Consider the following 15,419-nt stretch of genomic DNA (forward strand, 5'->3'; position numbering starts at 1 on the left):
GTCTTGTCTTATCTTTGAATACCCACCATAGCGGGCTCTGTTTTTATTTAGGCAGGTTAATGCTGTCGACTGTGTTCTCTATCTTGCCAGTGCAGCCCAGGCCTCATTGAGCAGGCTCACAGATCTTATCGGTTCTGATTGCAGGCTCCTATTGCCATTCACATCCTCTATTATTTAGCTGACCAACATTCTGCACCTTTTCCAAGAATCTTTGTAGTTTCAATTTTGTCAGCTGCACACCCGTACTTGCTTGCAGACATTGTTTTTTTTTTTTTTTTTTTTTTGTGATAAAGCATTTACCTAAAACTCACCCCATCATGGTTTTTGTTTTTATGCTGGTTTAAACGGTGCTGGTGTTGTGTGGGCTTGCACAGATTGTTTTGGCTGTCAGGGTTATTGTCTGCCAGCTTATGTGGAAGTATATTGGCTGTGAGTGACAAAAGTAAATATGAATAACCTGTTCCTATTCTATTCTTACTCTCCAACCCACACAACCTTTACTCCTGCTGTATTCGAGATGAGGAGGGCTGTATAGGCAGCTTTACAAGATATGTCAACAAATGACTCTTTGAAAAGTTTTTTTTGGATGTTTTCCATATCAGCAAACAAAAATAAATGTAGTCCTGGCAAATGCATGCAAACCACTACGATGTATATAATTTTTTCTTCTAATAGGACCAAAACGGATAATGTTGGTAATATTGCTTTTTGATGCAGAGGATTTCAATCTCCTCACAGCTTTATTTTTGTCCAGAGGCTGTGTAGCCTACTCAGCTTTTTACACACATTGTGGATGCTCAGTCACAATAATAAACTGTAGTACATAGACCCAGCTTTCCCAACCATTGTAATGGGGCCCTTGAGTCAGGTCCTTGTTAGCTGATGCACAATAAGCTCCAGCCTAATGAAGTGTAAACCAGAGATCTGGGAGGTCTGCGTAGGGGCCAGATGAATATGGCCAACGGCCTTGACATGATGCTGAGGACTCGATGCTAATACTGTTAGCTAAGAGGTCAGCTCATTTCGCCTCACCCCTGCTCAGTTTATCAGCACTTCATAATGCAGTGGATGTTAGGTCAGGGTGTTGAAACGGTGGATCAGACTTGAGTGTGATATCTCTGTGAGAAAGAATAGAGTGAAAAATGGGTTTGTATCACATACACAGCTTGATTCCAGCTGCATCGGGATGATCACAGACCTTCTGCTCCAGACAGGCTTCCTTTATGTTAAAGTTTGCCCACCGGAGTGTGGTGCAGCTCTGTTGGGCTTCCATCTGGCTGGCTTCCACCCCTCTTCCTCTGCGTTCATTAACAGTCCATTTGTTGCTCCTGCCCCGAGGAGCCTCCCTCTGCTGCTCACTTGCTCAGCTCATCCTAATGGTGCTGATGAGCCTTTAATGTACAGATGGTCCACTTCATTCACTCCTATTAAGCCTCAGCACTTCTTATGCTTTTAGATTAACCGGTGTTTTTTGTCTTCTTTTTTTGTTATTCATCTCTGAATTGATGTTTCTTTTACCTGCTGGAGTTTTTAGAAATTGCCAGTTGATGAAAAATGCTTTATTACATTGTGATTTGTAGACAAATTGAAAATTTCCTGTGTGAATAATGCATGATAGTCATTTGCCATTCCGCAGGTTTTTGTGAGTTAGTATTAGCATTCATAGCAAACTCCTTCCCCAGATGTTAACCCTTATGAATACATGATAATGCATATATAATGCATTAACTAATTGTTATTCAGAGATAGCTCCTTTCTGACCATCAGAAAACAGCTATCATATTCACCCATCTTTTGTGGTAGTCATGAAACATTGTTCTGGTGTGTTTGCTTGCACAACTGTGCACAAACACACAAATTAACCCTTGGCATGTTTTGTCTTCTCTAGCCAACGCCGGGGCCTGTTTTCCTAAGCAAGGTAACCGTCTGGCGGGCGAATGGGTCCCTTCTCATGCTTTGAGTTCATTCGTTTTTTAGTCACATATTTTTTGTGTAACCATATTGTCTTCTTCTGGCTGTCTCCCTTCCCTGCCTGTATGCCTTCCACCTTGAGCTATGTTGTCTGTCACTTAGAGCACAGATAAAAGGCCAAGGGCTGACAGAGTGATGTGCCTCCTTAAAATGGACAGCAGAATCAGTAACCTCCAGACGAGAGTCAGTGAGAATATGTAGAGAAAGTGACACAGAATGTCAAGGGAAAGATCAAAAACAGTTGGTGAGGGAAAGTGAGAGGAGACCAGAAATGAAAGAAGTGCTCCTTCATGTTTGCACCTTTCTTAAATTTGACTCAAATTTGTTTTTCCTTTTTTTCTCCTTCTTCTGTTTTCTAGCAAGACAATGAAAGCCACTTAAGGTGACATGAAGGCATATCACAATGGAATATCTAGCAAAACAAATTCAGTTTGAGTCTCTTGCTTTGATCTATTGCCGAAGCTTTTTACTTTTTTTTTTTTTTTTCATTTCTCTTCCCTTCAGAACTTGAACTCAATAATTCTGCAGGGAACGGCTCTGTCCTGGTGGCAAATAGTCTAACATCCCATCCCATTTCTCTCTCTCCCTCCCTCTCTCTCTCTTTCTCACTTTCCTGTCCCCTCTGTGCCTTATTTTTCCACCCTCCTGCTCTCTGCTCCATTTGTTTCCACCTATGTGTGCCTGCTCTGTGTGTATGTACGTCTCCCTGAAACCTTTCCGCATGTTTGTGTGGGTGGTGATTCACCTCCTTCTTGCACACTTTCCACCCTCTCTGTCTTTCCTGTCTTTTGTCCCCTGTTCCCTTCTGCTGTCCTCGTCCCTCAGATCCCGAGCGTGGTGGCAGTCACATGATCTCAACAGATGATCTGGAATATCCACGAGAGTATCGGACGCTGGGGAACAGCGCTCGGCGTTTCTCCAATGTGGGCCTGGTGCACACATCGGAGCACCGCCACACGGTCAGTGCGGCGCAGAGCCTTGAGGCTCTGACCAACCTGCACAAGGCTGACATGGAGCGCAAGAGGGATGCGTTCATGGATCACCTGAAGAGCAAGTACCAACAGCAACAGCAGCAGCTGCAGCATCCACACCACAGCCCACATCACAACCCGCCATCACCCTCGCCCTCCCACGCCAGCATGAGGGGCACATCAGAGAGGTCGGCACGAGAGCAGGTAAGCAGAACAAAATTAATCTCACTATGTCTCACAATCTCACTGCTCACTATGTCTGATACAGAAAAACCCAATTAATGCTTTTAATTATTAGTGCAGTACATGTGTCTGGTTTTCTCTCATCGCTGATGCACAACAAAGGAAAAACATGACTCTACTTTTTGATTGGGATTAAAGATGTATCATTTAGTAATTAATAAACTCTTCATTTTTTTCTCAGACTAATCACTTTAGTCAATTTGGTGGCTGCAAAGGGAGGATTTTCTCAGTCAACTGGCAGTCATTACTTCTGGTGATTATCTGCCTACTTGTTGCACATTTTTGGAATTAATTAAATTATTTTACATTGATGCTTCTGGGGGGGCTTGGAAGATGTTTGAAGTTGTAGGGCTGAGAAAGACTGGTAAAAGGAGCAATGTGAACAATGTGCTTCATTACAGAGAATAGGGATCCATGATAATAAGCTATAAAACCATACTTACAAAGGCAGCTGCTAGTTAATGACAACGGCAAAAAAGGTAATGATTCTGGAAGTCTTGCCACAACCAACAAGACAATTGAACATTTTCCTAAATTTATTTCAACAAAGCAGCATTTGCAGCATAGTTGATACACCTATAGAGAGGAATGCACATTAAGGTAAACATTCAATAACCAAGATAATTTAGCTTTCAGGGAACACTTGGATAAGCATAAGAGCGCATATTTATTTAGGCTGACTAATTTAATTGAACGTGGGAGTGAGCAGCCATGCTAAGTGACTGACACTATTCCGCTTAATTGTTTCATATGATAAGCCATGTTTGAGGTTAATGAATGGTAGACAAACAAAAAATTGCTTGTCTCAGTCTCTTCTTATTAATTTACATTGACAGCTGGGGGCAACTGTACAGTATGCAGCTCTCTGATTGGTTGGAGTAATATAGTAGGCTTTTCTGTCAGGAAAACTATAAAAGTCTCAGATAACAGCACTGTGTGAGGTGGTGTGCACAATCAGATAATTGAGGGGGACAAAATACAGAGCAGAAGGCTGTCAAGTTGTCTTCTTTGGCTGTGTCCTTAGAGGTATTCATTAAGGTGTCACAGTCAAACTTTTTGTCTGCTGGAATGAGAGGTGGTGTGTTCAGGTATGAAGACAGCTATGAAAACACCTGCACAAATGGAAAGAACATTCAGTTCTTGCACATTGTACATCATGAACACTCTGTGTACTGCGTATGTGTGCAATGCAATGTCATGATAAGGAAGCACATCAGGACTGAAGGGAGAGAATGAAAGGGAGAAAGCATGAGCAGGAGTAGGAGGGGCGGGTGACAGACAGGTGGAGTCCATAGTTGCCATAGCAACCTCTTCCATATATGGTAAGTGGAGATATCGCATTGCAAAGGTCAGGTTGTGTAGAGAGAGAAGGAACTGCAAAATAATAAGAAGAATAAGGACTGGAAGACAGCCCGGAGAGTGGGCAAATCCTGAAGTGACAGGGCATTTTCTCTCCACACGGGAGGAAACGGCAGAGCCCAGGATTCCTTGTCATCTCGTGGATGTTCTGAGCGTGGACAGCGAGGAAAGAAGGGAGGGGTAGAGGAGGAGCTGGAGAGGAGCGCAGCAGGCAGTCAAACAGCCCACTGCTCAATTAGCCAGCACCAGCAGGAGCCAGCCACCCATCTGCGAAGGAGTTAATCGGCTGGTGTTGTAATGAATTAAATAAAGAGTTTCCGCCGCATGTGCTACTGAAGAGCAAGAGAGAGAAAGAGGGAGGGAGGGAGGGAGGGAGGGTATGAGAAGCAGAGGGAGGGAGACACGGGCAAAAACGCGATGAGGATACGCTGCACCTGACGGACAGTCTTGGGATGACTGGAGTGGTGGACAGGCACAGGTGCACTGCAGGTGAGGCTGTACCGGAGGTTTGGAAGTGGGAGCCGGAGGGTGTTATGGAGAGTGTGTGTGCATGAGGGGAAGAGATGTGCCAGCTGGGATTAGATTCCACGCCTGTTGTGTTTGTTGTGGTTGTTGTGGTGACGGTGTGCATATGCTGAGCAGACTGAAGCTCAGGCAAGACAGAGGCTGAGTGGACGGTAGTGTAAACTGTGCACACTGAGTCTTATGTGCATCTGTGTGCATGTGTGTGTGTTCATTTACAGTGTGCACGAGTGTGGGTGTTTTTAGAATAGAAAGAGAAAAGGAGAGCAACGGTGGTAATGTTAAGACACAAAACTGAACTAGAGGAAGATTGAGGGAAATAAGAATGATAGGGGGCGGGAGGTGCTGAGAGGATGACGACATGAGAAAGAGATGGGGGTGGAGGAGGGGTGGTGTGAGTGCAGCCTGCTTTACATGCAGGTCAGGTAACACAGCGCTCTACTCTGCAAGGCTCTGTCCTTCTATTGGGGCTGTGTGGACAACTCCACTTAGTGCATATTCATGCGTGCACTTATGTATATATACAGTATGCACAGAGGCGTATGGATATAGTGTACTATAGTGGGTGGTTATTTAGCCAGAATTGCATTTTACGTGCTGCATTTATAATATCTTTTATTGAATGGATTCCCAGCAGGGTTGCATTGATTGAAATAGTAATTTCTAGAATGGAGTTTTTTTTTTTTCCCCCAGAGCTTCTAAATACTGAGATATTGAGATAGACCTCCCCAGGCCATATTTACAACTCAAAGTTCAAGCCCATATCTGCAGTTGTCAGCAGAGTAACAGTTAAACTAACACTAGGTGGTGAAGAATGAATGTGTTTAATTCACCTAAGAACTGTGAGTAAGCCTCATTAGAGAGTAACAAACACAAACTATATGGCAGAGACAGACACACAAAGACCACAAATCACTTCTGCACCATTAATGCCAGCCCTCAGAATCATTTAGTTGTTTGGAAAAATAAAATCATTAATGCTGTTTCAATGAGTGAACAGCAGTTCTTCATTATGGTGTCTCTGAACTGCTGTGAGGTCAAGGATGAAACTTATCAGCTATTCTGAGTGATTGACACGTGATCAGGTTGTCAAGGCCAGTACAAGCTCATCCTGACCTTAGGACCTTATTGTTGCCTTATCTTTTCCCCCAAATTGCCCCACTTTACCCATGACCTTTCTCACGTGAATCTGAGTTTTCACAATCGGCTTTTTGACCTCTTTTCTGCAAAGGATGTGTAGATGTTTTATGGACTTCACTGTCCCCTAAAGCACACAGACTAAGAAAAACTCTTATGTGTTATCATGAATGCATTATTTGAGATTCTCATACATCAGTTTATTAACTCATAATATTTTTTTTTTTGTTCTTAAAATACAAGGAAATTGAAGTTTTTCTAGGGATGGTAAAAATAAAGTGTGTTTAAAACAGAAATGCTTCCTTTCAACACCACAGCTTTAACGATAATCTCTTTGACATACGTTAGAAGAAATGTTAGTGCTATGGGGAAAAGAAAGCGTGGGCTGAGATTAAGGTCCATATTATTTTAAGTCCTTCTTGTTTCAGTGCCAGCGAGGATAGGCACTCCCAAATATATGCGCAGTTTTCCAAAATTAGATATTTTAAAGAACACATCTCCCACTTTTATCACAGACTTGGTAGACAAAGTATTACTCATTAAAGTGGCTCCTTGTAATTGTAGCTTATAGACTGAGGGCTAAATATTACTTCATTTGAGTGCAATAATCCTACATATCCCTGGTATTACTTGTAGTATTTAACTATTATTACTACCAAAATCTAAGTGCATTCCACAATACACACCAGGGATGGAAACGTTTCATTTTTAGAGCTTTATCAGCACTATCAGAATAACCACAGTTTGATTTGCACCATTGTACGCACATCTTATACCATTTTTACTTTCAGAGCATAGATTCCCTGCAAAATAAGTGCAAAGGGAGACATATATTGATCAAAGTATTAGTTTTACAAGTTCCGCCATAGTGGTTTTGTGAAGGCCAATATAATGACTCTTAGAAGAGCCAATATCAAAAACCCAACTCTTAGAACCTGGATAAGTTTTGAAGTGTTTGGTCTAAGGCAAAATTCTTCTGACAGACTTAACATCAAAATTAAATTAATTAATAAAGATAGTCTTGAACTGAACATCAAACTAATCCACGGGAGACTGATTTTTATCCAATACCTTGATGGTGTGATTAATGAGCCAATGTGGTTTATCTGTAATTTGTATGCAGCACATGGGATATACTCTGTGTTTAATGTGGTACAGACACATAACTCTAGCTAATTGTGTATAGAAATTTGGGCATGAAATGACATGGCTATGTCTGTGTGGGTAAGAAAGCATTACTTCTTTGAGTAAGTGTGATAGTAACACTTAAATATATAATTAAAGCCAAGTGAAAAATATTACACATAACATACACAGAGGCTGAAAACGTGGGAAGAGCGTAATGTAGGTGCATGTGGAATATGAAATATTAGATTTCAGTAAAGATGGAGTTGAAAATGCCTGCTCTATTACCTGTGTTTACTAACATGCAGGCTTTTATTAAGATAGCTTTGAAATAGAAAGCTGATAATGAAAAAAGCACCTACTATAATAAATCAAAACTCGCCTGTCACTATTTTATTCCTGTGCCAGTAGACTAATGCAGGTCCTGATATAGAGAGACTGAATAGACTGAAAATTGCCTGGAGATAAGAATAAGAGTTTGGATTAGAATTAAAATTCATGAACTCTGCCAAAATCTCTTTTTTTAATTTTCCATGTCATTTTGAGGTATTTCTGGGCCATCAGTGGCATAGCCTGGTTTTGACTGTGGGGTAATAATACTTTAATGGGAAGCTCACTATCTGAGGCCTCGGACAAAACGTTACCACCTTTTCGGCAAAGCAGCTGGAAGGGCAAACAGGTAGCAAAACGATACAGCATGGGGTGGTGAAAGTACACATGTGAGGTTCAGATTAAAACAGCACGGAAGTTGAAATAAGAATGAGAGAGCATGGAAAGGCAGAACAGTGGCTCGCCTGTGGTGGAGAAGTCTGGGAGAGAGGCCAACATCTGAACAACAGAGTGGGATGCTGTTTGATTCGATTTCACTCTATTCATTTCCTCCTCCTCACCAGATACAGCCAACAGCACAAGCTTGTTTCAGGTGCGCTGTAACCCGACGCCTGCAAAACACAACCACCCTATGCATTAACACCAATCAAACTTAATGACAAGGGTTTAGATTGTCACATTAGAGTAAGCTGTCAACAATATTAATGAGTTTCATAAAAAGACAGGTGTGGGGCGTTTTTATGGTTTGGATTTTGTATCAGAACCCAGTCGGATTAGCTACTCTGAAATGCACTTTGTTCTGTGAACAAACATAACGCTTGTTAACAGGGGTTTCTAGAGCAGTGCAATGTGACACTAAACCAGCCTCTTTATTAGGTACAACTTGATAATACCATGTTGTACCCTATTTTGACTTCAGAACTGTACTGGTTCAACAAGGTGGTGGAAACATACCTCACCTGATTTGTTCCATATTGACATGATAAAGTGTTGTAGATTTGTCAATTGCAAATCCACATCCTAAAATGTGCTCTGTTTGATTTAGATCTGTTGACTGTTGAGACTGTTTGAGTACAGTGAACTCATTGTCATGTTCAAGAAACCAGTTTTAGATAATGTGAGCTTTGTGATGTGGTGCGTTATCCTGCTGGAAGTAACCATCAGCAGATGAAAACACAATGGTCATAAAGGGATGGACATGGTCAGCAACAATACCCAAGTAGGCTTTAGTGTTTAAATGATGCTCCATTGGTACTAAGAAGCCTAAAGTGTCCCAACAAAATATCTCCCCACCACCACAGCACAACACCAACTTGAAGTGTTGATACAAATTAGGATGGATTCAGGCTTTCATGTTGTTTTTGCCAAATTCTGACCACATCACTCAAATGTCACAGCAGAGATTGACTCATCAGCCCAGGCAGCATTTTTTCAGAAAAAACTGCTGAACTCTTCTATTGTACAATTTTGGAGAGCGTATTTGAGTTGTAGCTTCTGTTTCTTTTTCTTAAGGGCCCCTTTACACAGCACAGAGATCGTTGGGTGACCATTGAGTGATGAAAAATTGGCCCGATCTCTCAATGATCTCCTAAGCCTCGAAAAAGAGGTTTCTGTGTAAAATGTTTTGGAGATCCTCGTGTGCTCATTGTGCCTTTGGTCCCCTGCTTTAAACTGTCTGGTCAGTTGGATCAGGCAGGGGGGGTCATCGAGATAGTTGTACCCATTCCCTCATTGATCTCTCAACTATCTTTACCTTCGAGGTGGAAATATTTGGCCTCATTGAAAGGTTGCTTAGAGATCACTGGGAGATCAATGAGATCATTGAGAGCTCCTTGAGCGTTCGTTGAGAGATCGCTTCCCTTGATGGTCGTTGAGAGATTGTTTTGGACCGAGTCAAAACTTTGAGAAGACCATGGTGACTGTGGAGGTCACTGGAAGATCACTGAGAGGTCATTGAGAGATCTTGGTGATTGCTGTTCACTCATTGAAAGATTGTTGAGAGATCTGGCCATTTTTTCATCGCTCAACAGTCTCTCAACAGTCACCACCCTTATGTAAAGGGTGTTTAACCACCAGGAGTGGCACCCGTTGTGATCTGCTGCTGCAGCCATCTGCTGAGAGGTTCAACATGTTGTGGATTCAGAGACGCTCTTCTGCATACCTCTGTTGTAACAAGTGGTTGTTTGAGCTACTTTTTGCTTTGACCAGTCTGTCCATTCTGCTTTCCTCTCCTCTGCCTTTGTCACCCAGAGGACTGCCACTCACTGGATATATTCTGTTCTTTAGAACATTCTCTGTAAACCGTGGAGATGGTTGTGGGGGAAAATCCCAGAAGATCAGCAGTTTCTGAAATACTCAGACCAGTCCGTCTGGCTCCAACAACCACGGCTCATTCAAAGTCACTTAAATCACCTTTCCTCCTCTTTCTGATGCTGGTTTGAACCACAGCAGATCTTCACTGAGTTGTTACACTGTGACTGCCCTATTTGATATTTGCATTAGGTAGCAGTTGAACAGGTGTATCTAATGAAGTGGCCATGTGAGAAAAGACAAATTGTATTGTGCCACAAATTACATCTCGCGTAGTATCTACTACACAGCACAAATTCAGGCATATTTTTTCCTATTGTAATCCTTTTTTTTCTCTATACTTTAAACTTAAAAGTGTTTTATATGCTGCTATTTATGTCAGACCCATATTCATTGATTTTTGTTACCACGTTTCAACAGGTCTACTTTAAAGATTATCAGTTTATTTTGTTTTTAGAACTGTAGCTACCTTATCGTATTTTATTACATTTTTCTATCTTGTTATCTAAAATTGAATTTGTACACAGGTTCTAAATTAAAGAGAAAAATAATCAAATATAGAGGAAAAAGCTTTTATTTGTTTAGTGTGTAAAATCCATAAGAAACACTTTACTTTTCTTTTCTGCCTAGCCATTATACATATACTTTTTTACACAGAATTTTCAGAAATGTGCTTTATATACAGTGCATTGTGGAGATGCAACTTGAGTTTTCTTTTCTCGTGAACTTAAGCTTGAGGTAAATAACTTTTCTTTCTTTTTCTTTTTCCCTCCCTCTCTACTTCCGTCCTTCATGAACCTCCACAGCAACAGCCCAACTACTGGAGCTTTAAGGTCAGTGCTGAGTGTCTAAGTGTCTTTGTGTGTTTGTCATTCTTATCCTTAGTGTGGGTGTTTGTGTGAATTTGTGGTCTGTGCCTAGCGCTGTAGGATCACGCCAGACTCCACAGGCATCACCAGCCTATCTCGAAGCCCCTCTGGCTCTTGCATCACCCAGGTCACTTGACATCTCCAGACTCTTTGGGCAGTGTGTGATTGTGTATAAGGTTGTGGTGTCAAGAGGTAGGAATAGCTTAAACTTCTGCAGCTCCATTTAATCTGCTGAAGACGATTCTCTCTGGATTTATGATCAGTCAGCCAGCATTAATGGCTAGAAGCCATGTGACCTTGCTGGAGTATTGCACCGACTGACTGAGACATTAAGAAGACATTTCAGATGTGCCACTGAGGCATTACTGAAATAATGCTTTGACATTAGCACAGAGCCTTGAGTCATGACTGGGCTCTTGAATGTGTTCTTTCCACAGGTTGCAGAGAAGAAATATAGGATGTGTATGGGGAAGGCCAACACTGAGATGTATTAAAAGTGTATATCACTTATGGCAAAGCTACAGAGTTAAGTCTATTTGTTTTACCAATACATTTTGTAATATGCATTACCTTTATAGTGTCAGGGAAAGGAGAGAAAGTTAAAAACACAATGATGTGTGTTTTAGAAGAGATCCTGGGGGTTGTCTCTGGAAAAGTGTTCCCTGAGTCACTGTTCGCAATATTATTTGGACAGGGTGGAAATGTCACTGAATATCAATAGCCATATGCTCTGACCCATGGTGAAGGCTAAGCAATTTCTCCAACCCCTACAAGTCAAACAACAGTGATATGAAATGGGGATGAAAGCACTGTCGGTCACATATCGTAAATCCATTACACAACTTAGAGAAGTTCCACAGGAATGTTGAAACTTTGTGCATGTGGGTGTTTGTTCAGTGTGCAAGCTTTCAGGGGCTCACCTTTTCCTTGTCAGAACAGGTATGACATTTATTAAGCACTTGATTAAGCTTTTATTTATCATTACTCCTATTAATAAGAATATGACTAATAAAAATAAGAAAAACAGATGAAAAGTAGCTGCTTGCCGTGTGTCTTTCAACACCATGTAGGCGTAGTGAACACTGAGGATAGAAACAGAGGCACTTTATTTCAGTAATAATAGTAGCACAGTATTGTTGATAGAACATATGCTCAGTAAAGAATATATTCTGTTTCACAAAGGTGGGAAGAAAAATCATGTCCTATATAGATGTATCTTCTGTTTCTCATCAGGAAAATACTGACTGATTGCTTTTCAATTGCTGAGTCAATTAGTATTTTAGAATCAGCAGTGTTTTTTCTTTTACATATATCAATATGCTAATGGCAAAAAAGAACAATGGTAACTGCGCAAATTGAGTTGGAATGTGTGGTTTTATTCCTCTAATTTATTTTACATCTGTTGCTATCAACAAATGCATGTCAGCATCTTTATTAAAGTCAGTTATTAATGAATAAACTCCCATGCTTGAATCATTCACTAATAATTCGAAGCTTGATCCATGATGATGCTAGAATAAGCACATAAACCTATAAATATTTTAAGATCTGGCTCAAAATTACACACTTATTTCTCTCCTTCAAAAACTAGATAGATGGCATTGCTGAAACTATGGTAAATTACAGTGGGTAGTTGTATACGGTTATTATCAGGATGTATGTGTATCTGTGTAAGCAGGGGAGGGTGTGTTGTAGCATGTGCAAATAAGTTTCTGTATAGCATTCAGTCATGTTGTGATGATGATAATAGCAGTAATGACAATGACAGCAGCAACAATAATAATAATAACAATAACAACAGTGATAAAAGTTATTATCATTACCGTTGCCACCATCACCAAAGAAGTACTAATTACAATAGGAAGAACAATAGTAGTGATATAGAATGATAGGATAGTTGGAGACGTTGGAGGAGGAGTTGAAAGAAAGGTTCATTATCATCACTGTCATCATCGAACAATAAAAGGAACAAAAGTAAGTTAGTGAATAAACTTAATCACTCACAATACAATAGGATCATAATTAGACAAAACACTGATAAACACTGACAAACTTCATTCTACAGTTTCTATTCCGTTAAATGACCACTGTGCCTAAAAAAATACACCGTGTGATAGCCAAACAATGATGGTGTGAGTTTTATTTTCCTGCTCCACAAGGTACTGCAGTGGTAATAAAATGTAGGATGAAACCGCAAAATAATCCAAAGCGGCAACACATTCAAAGCTATTTACTTCACACACTCTGAACACTTCATCCTCCTGCCTCACCACACCATGTTCAACTTTTTCGAAATAAGACTACTTTTAGGTTTGTGTATCTTGATGTGAATCTTTGTAATTGTTATGTAAGACGCAGACCTAAATTCAGAAATATGGGACAAGTTTCTGCTTTAAATCCACTGTCTTTCATCCCCTTAAGGCTCCCACACACTGTGCGATTTTAACAATCTTGTAAGTTCACAGTAAGCCGGACTGTGCGTATGACATGAAGTTTGCTGTGTGCACATTAGATTGCACGATGAAAACGCAAGCTGAATCGCAGCCTATGACGTACGTGAGTCGACATGGATGTGCAAGAATAAAACGTCATCAGTGTGTGCAATCCATCCATTGAAAACAAAAATGCGAAGTCGTAACAGAACACTCGTCGTTGTGGCAAGTATATGTGTGGACAAGAAGTCAAAAAAATGTAGGAGGAGGAGGAGAATATGGACATGGCTCGGAAAGAGAGGCCCACTTGGGATGCCAATTTTGCAAAGAGAGCTTGAAACAAGTACTTGTTAGCATCTGCTAGCATTTAACGTTAGCATTTACTGTTATGGGCTGTTTTTCAATGTGCATTCTTGTCTGTTCTTCCATTCTCCTGTTCTCGTGAAATGTCATCAGTTGCGGGCCAATTGCTGTTCCAATTGCAAGTTTGCATAAACCAAGAACGCATGGAATACCCAGATGTTGTTCTTGTACGCTAGCTTAAACCAAGGATGCGCTGGTTGGTGACTCATGTAGACATTGCTGGCAAAATATCCCAAAATGCACTTTATACTACTCTTGAATGCTACGACGGCCTCTGAAATGTTTTTTGACTACATGACTGTCACTAGATGATGGGATATAATGTTAGAACACGAGCAAGAGGCAGAATAGCAAGAAATACGTCTTACTTATCATGTTATGGGATTCAACGAAATATATTACAGTTTAGAAAAATATACAGAATGAGTAAATGACGTGTAAATACTAGTACAAATGTACTGAAATCAAATTAAATGACATTGTGGTGATTTGAGGGAAATACGTTAGGGAGCGGATGGCAGAAATACAGCAGAGACAGGGAGGAAAGTTCGCAAGTACGCAGCTGTTCCAATTACAGATAGACTTACGTTCATAGGAAGTCCATTCTCTTAGACCGTTCTTACCAAGACCGTACTCATAGAGTTCACAAGACTGGACTCTGCATTGTTGATATTGAGAAACACCCATGATCTGTCATTTTCAGTGTCGCGTTGATCACTGCGTCATTTCATATCGCATTTCTGTTGGTCAGTTAGCGAACATACGTCACAGCTGCAGTCACAGTCACTGTCTTTGGTTGCAAGATCGTGAACACAGCCGTCCGTGAACCTGTCTCACAGTGCGAAATAGGACCACAGATTTGGATGGTCCTACGATTCTCTCACGATTGCTGTCTTTGGTCTGAGACGGCGGAAAATCGCACAGTGTGTGGTAGTCTTTGTAGCTACCAAAGAAGAGAATCAATGCTTGCAATCTCAACCATCACCTTCCATCCTGAAGAGAGCACCATTTTGTCTTCTTTCCTTCTGCGCCGTCTGATTGTGTCTATGCACAATTCCGAGCAATTTCACAAAGCAATTTGTTCCATGCGTTGATGACTCCTGGTTTTCTAAAGAGCCTGGCGGTGTTGGGGGATGGGTGCTGTGTCCAGACAGAGTGTTGGCCGGAGCGTTAGAAAGTATTGAGAGAAATAATGGTAGTGGGATTGAAGAGGTAGAGGGTAGAGACAAACAGATGTAACAGACCAATCGATAAGAGGAGCTGTTTACTTTTTCATTCTGTAAAAGGGAGAGATGCAGTTCTTTGTGGGGGGTTTTTGGCAGAAAAAAGAGACATTGAGAATAAACATGGACAGAAATTGCACAATTCAGGCAGCTTCGGTCCTGAGACAGAGAAGTACAGAAAGATATGCTGACAAACTGTAAAGCAGCTCAGAAAGTATCTGAAACTTGCTTTGGGAGTGGTTTAAAAGTGAAGCGAGTTTCAGGAGATCTATTGTAAAGTACAGTGAGAAAGACAGACAAATTGAGGCAGTGACAGACACAAGCTTTTAAGGAAGGCATAGATATCATTAGAAGGACGACGGATAAAACTCTGGAGTTAAAAAGAAGGGAAGACAAATGCGTAAGGTGTGAAGACTGTGATTTTAACCATTTAACACCTATCTGTCATGTTTTCCCCTAGAGCCAGATGCTTCATTGTCATTTCACACATCACAGTTTTTGACATTTCTGCTGTTGACATATATTCCCCCGCTCACTCCAGGCAGAATTTCATATCACCAAACA

The 15,419-nt window shown here is 40.9% G+C and overlaps 1 protein-coding gene across 5 annotated transcripts in view; it reads left to right on the forward strand.

Annotated features, from left to right (window-relative positions):
* The window catches only part of srcin1a (SRC kinase signaling inhibitor 1a), a 119,236-nt gene that overhangs the window by 39,206 nt on the left and 64,611 nt on the right, over window positions 1-15,419 (forward strand). For all 5 annotated transcript variants that reach the window (XM_030141470.1, XM_030141466.1, XM_030141467.1 and 2 more), the window contains exons 2-4: window positions 1,889-1,918; window positions 2,797-3,146; window positions 10,775-10,801. In XM_030141470.1, coding sequence (XP_029997330.1) covers window positions 1,889-1,918; window positions 2,797-3,146; window positions 10,775-10,801 — 407 coding nt within the window. The remainder of the gene's footprint in view (window positions 1-1,888; window positions 1,919-2,796; window positions 3,147-10,774; window positions 10,802-15,419) is intronic.

This window comes from Sphaeramia orbicularis, chromosome 8 (genome assembly GCF_902148855.1).
Source record: "Sphaeramia orbicularis chromosome 8, fSphaOr1.1, whole genome shotgun sequence".
Taxonomy (NCBI): domain Eukaryota; kingdom Metazoa; phylum Chordata; class Actinopteri; order Kurtiformes; family Apogonidae; genus Sphaeramia; species Sphaeramia orbicularis.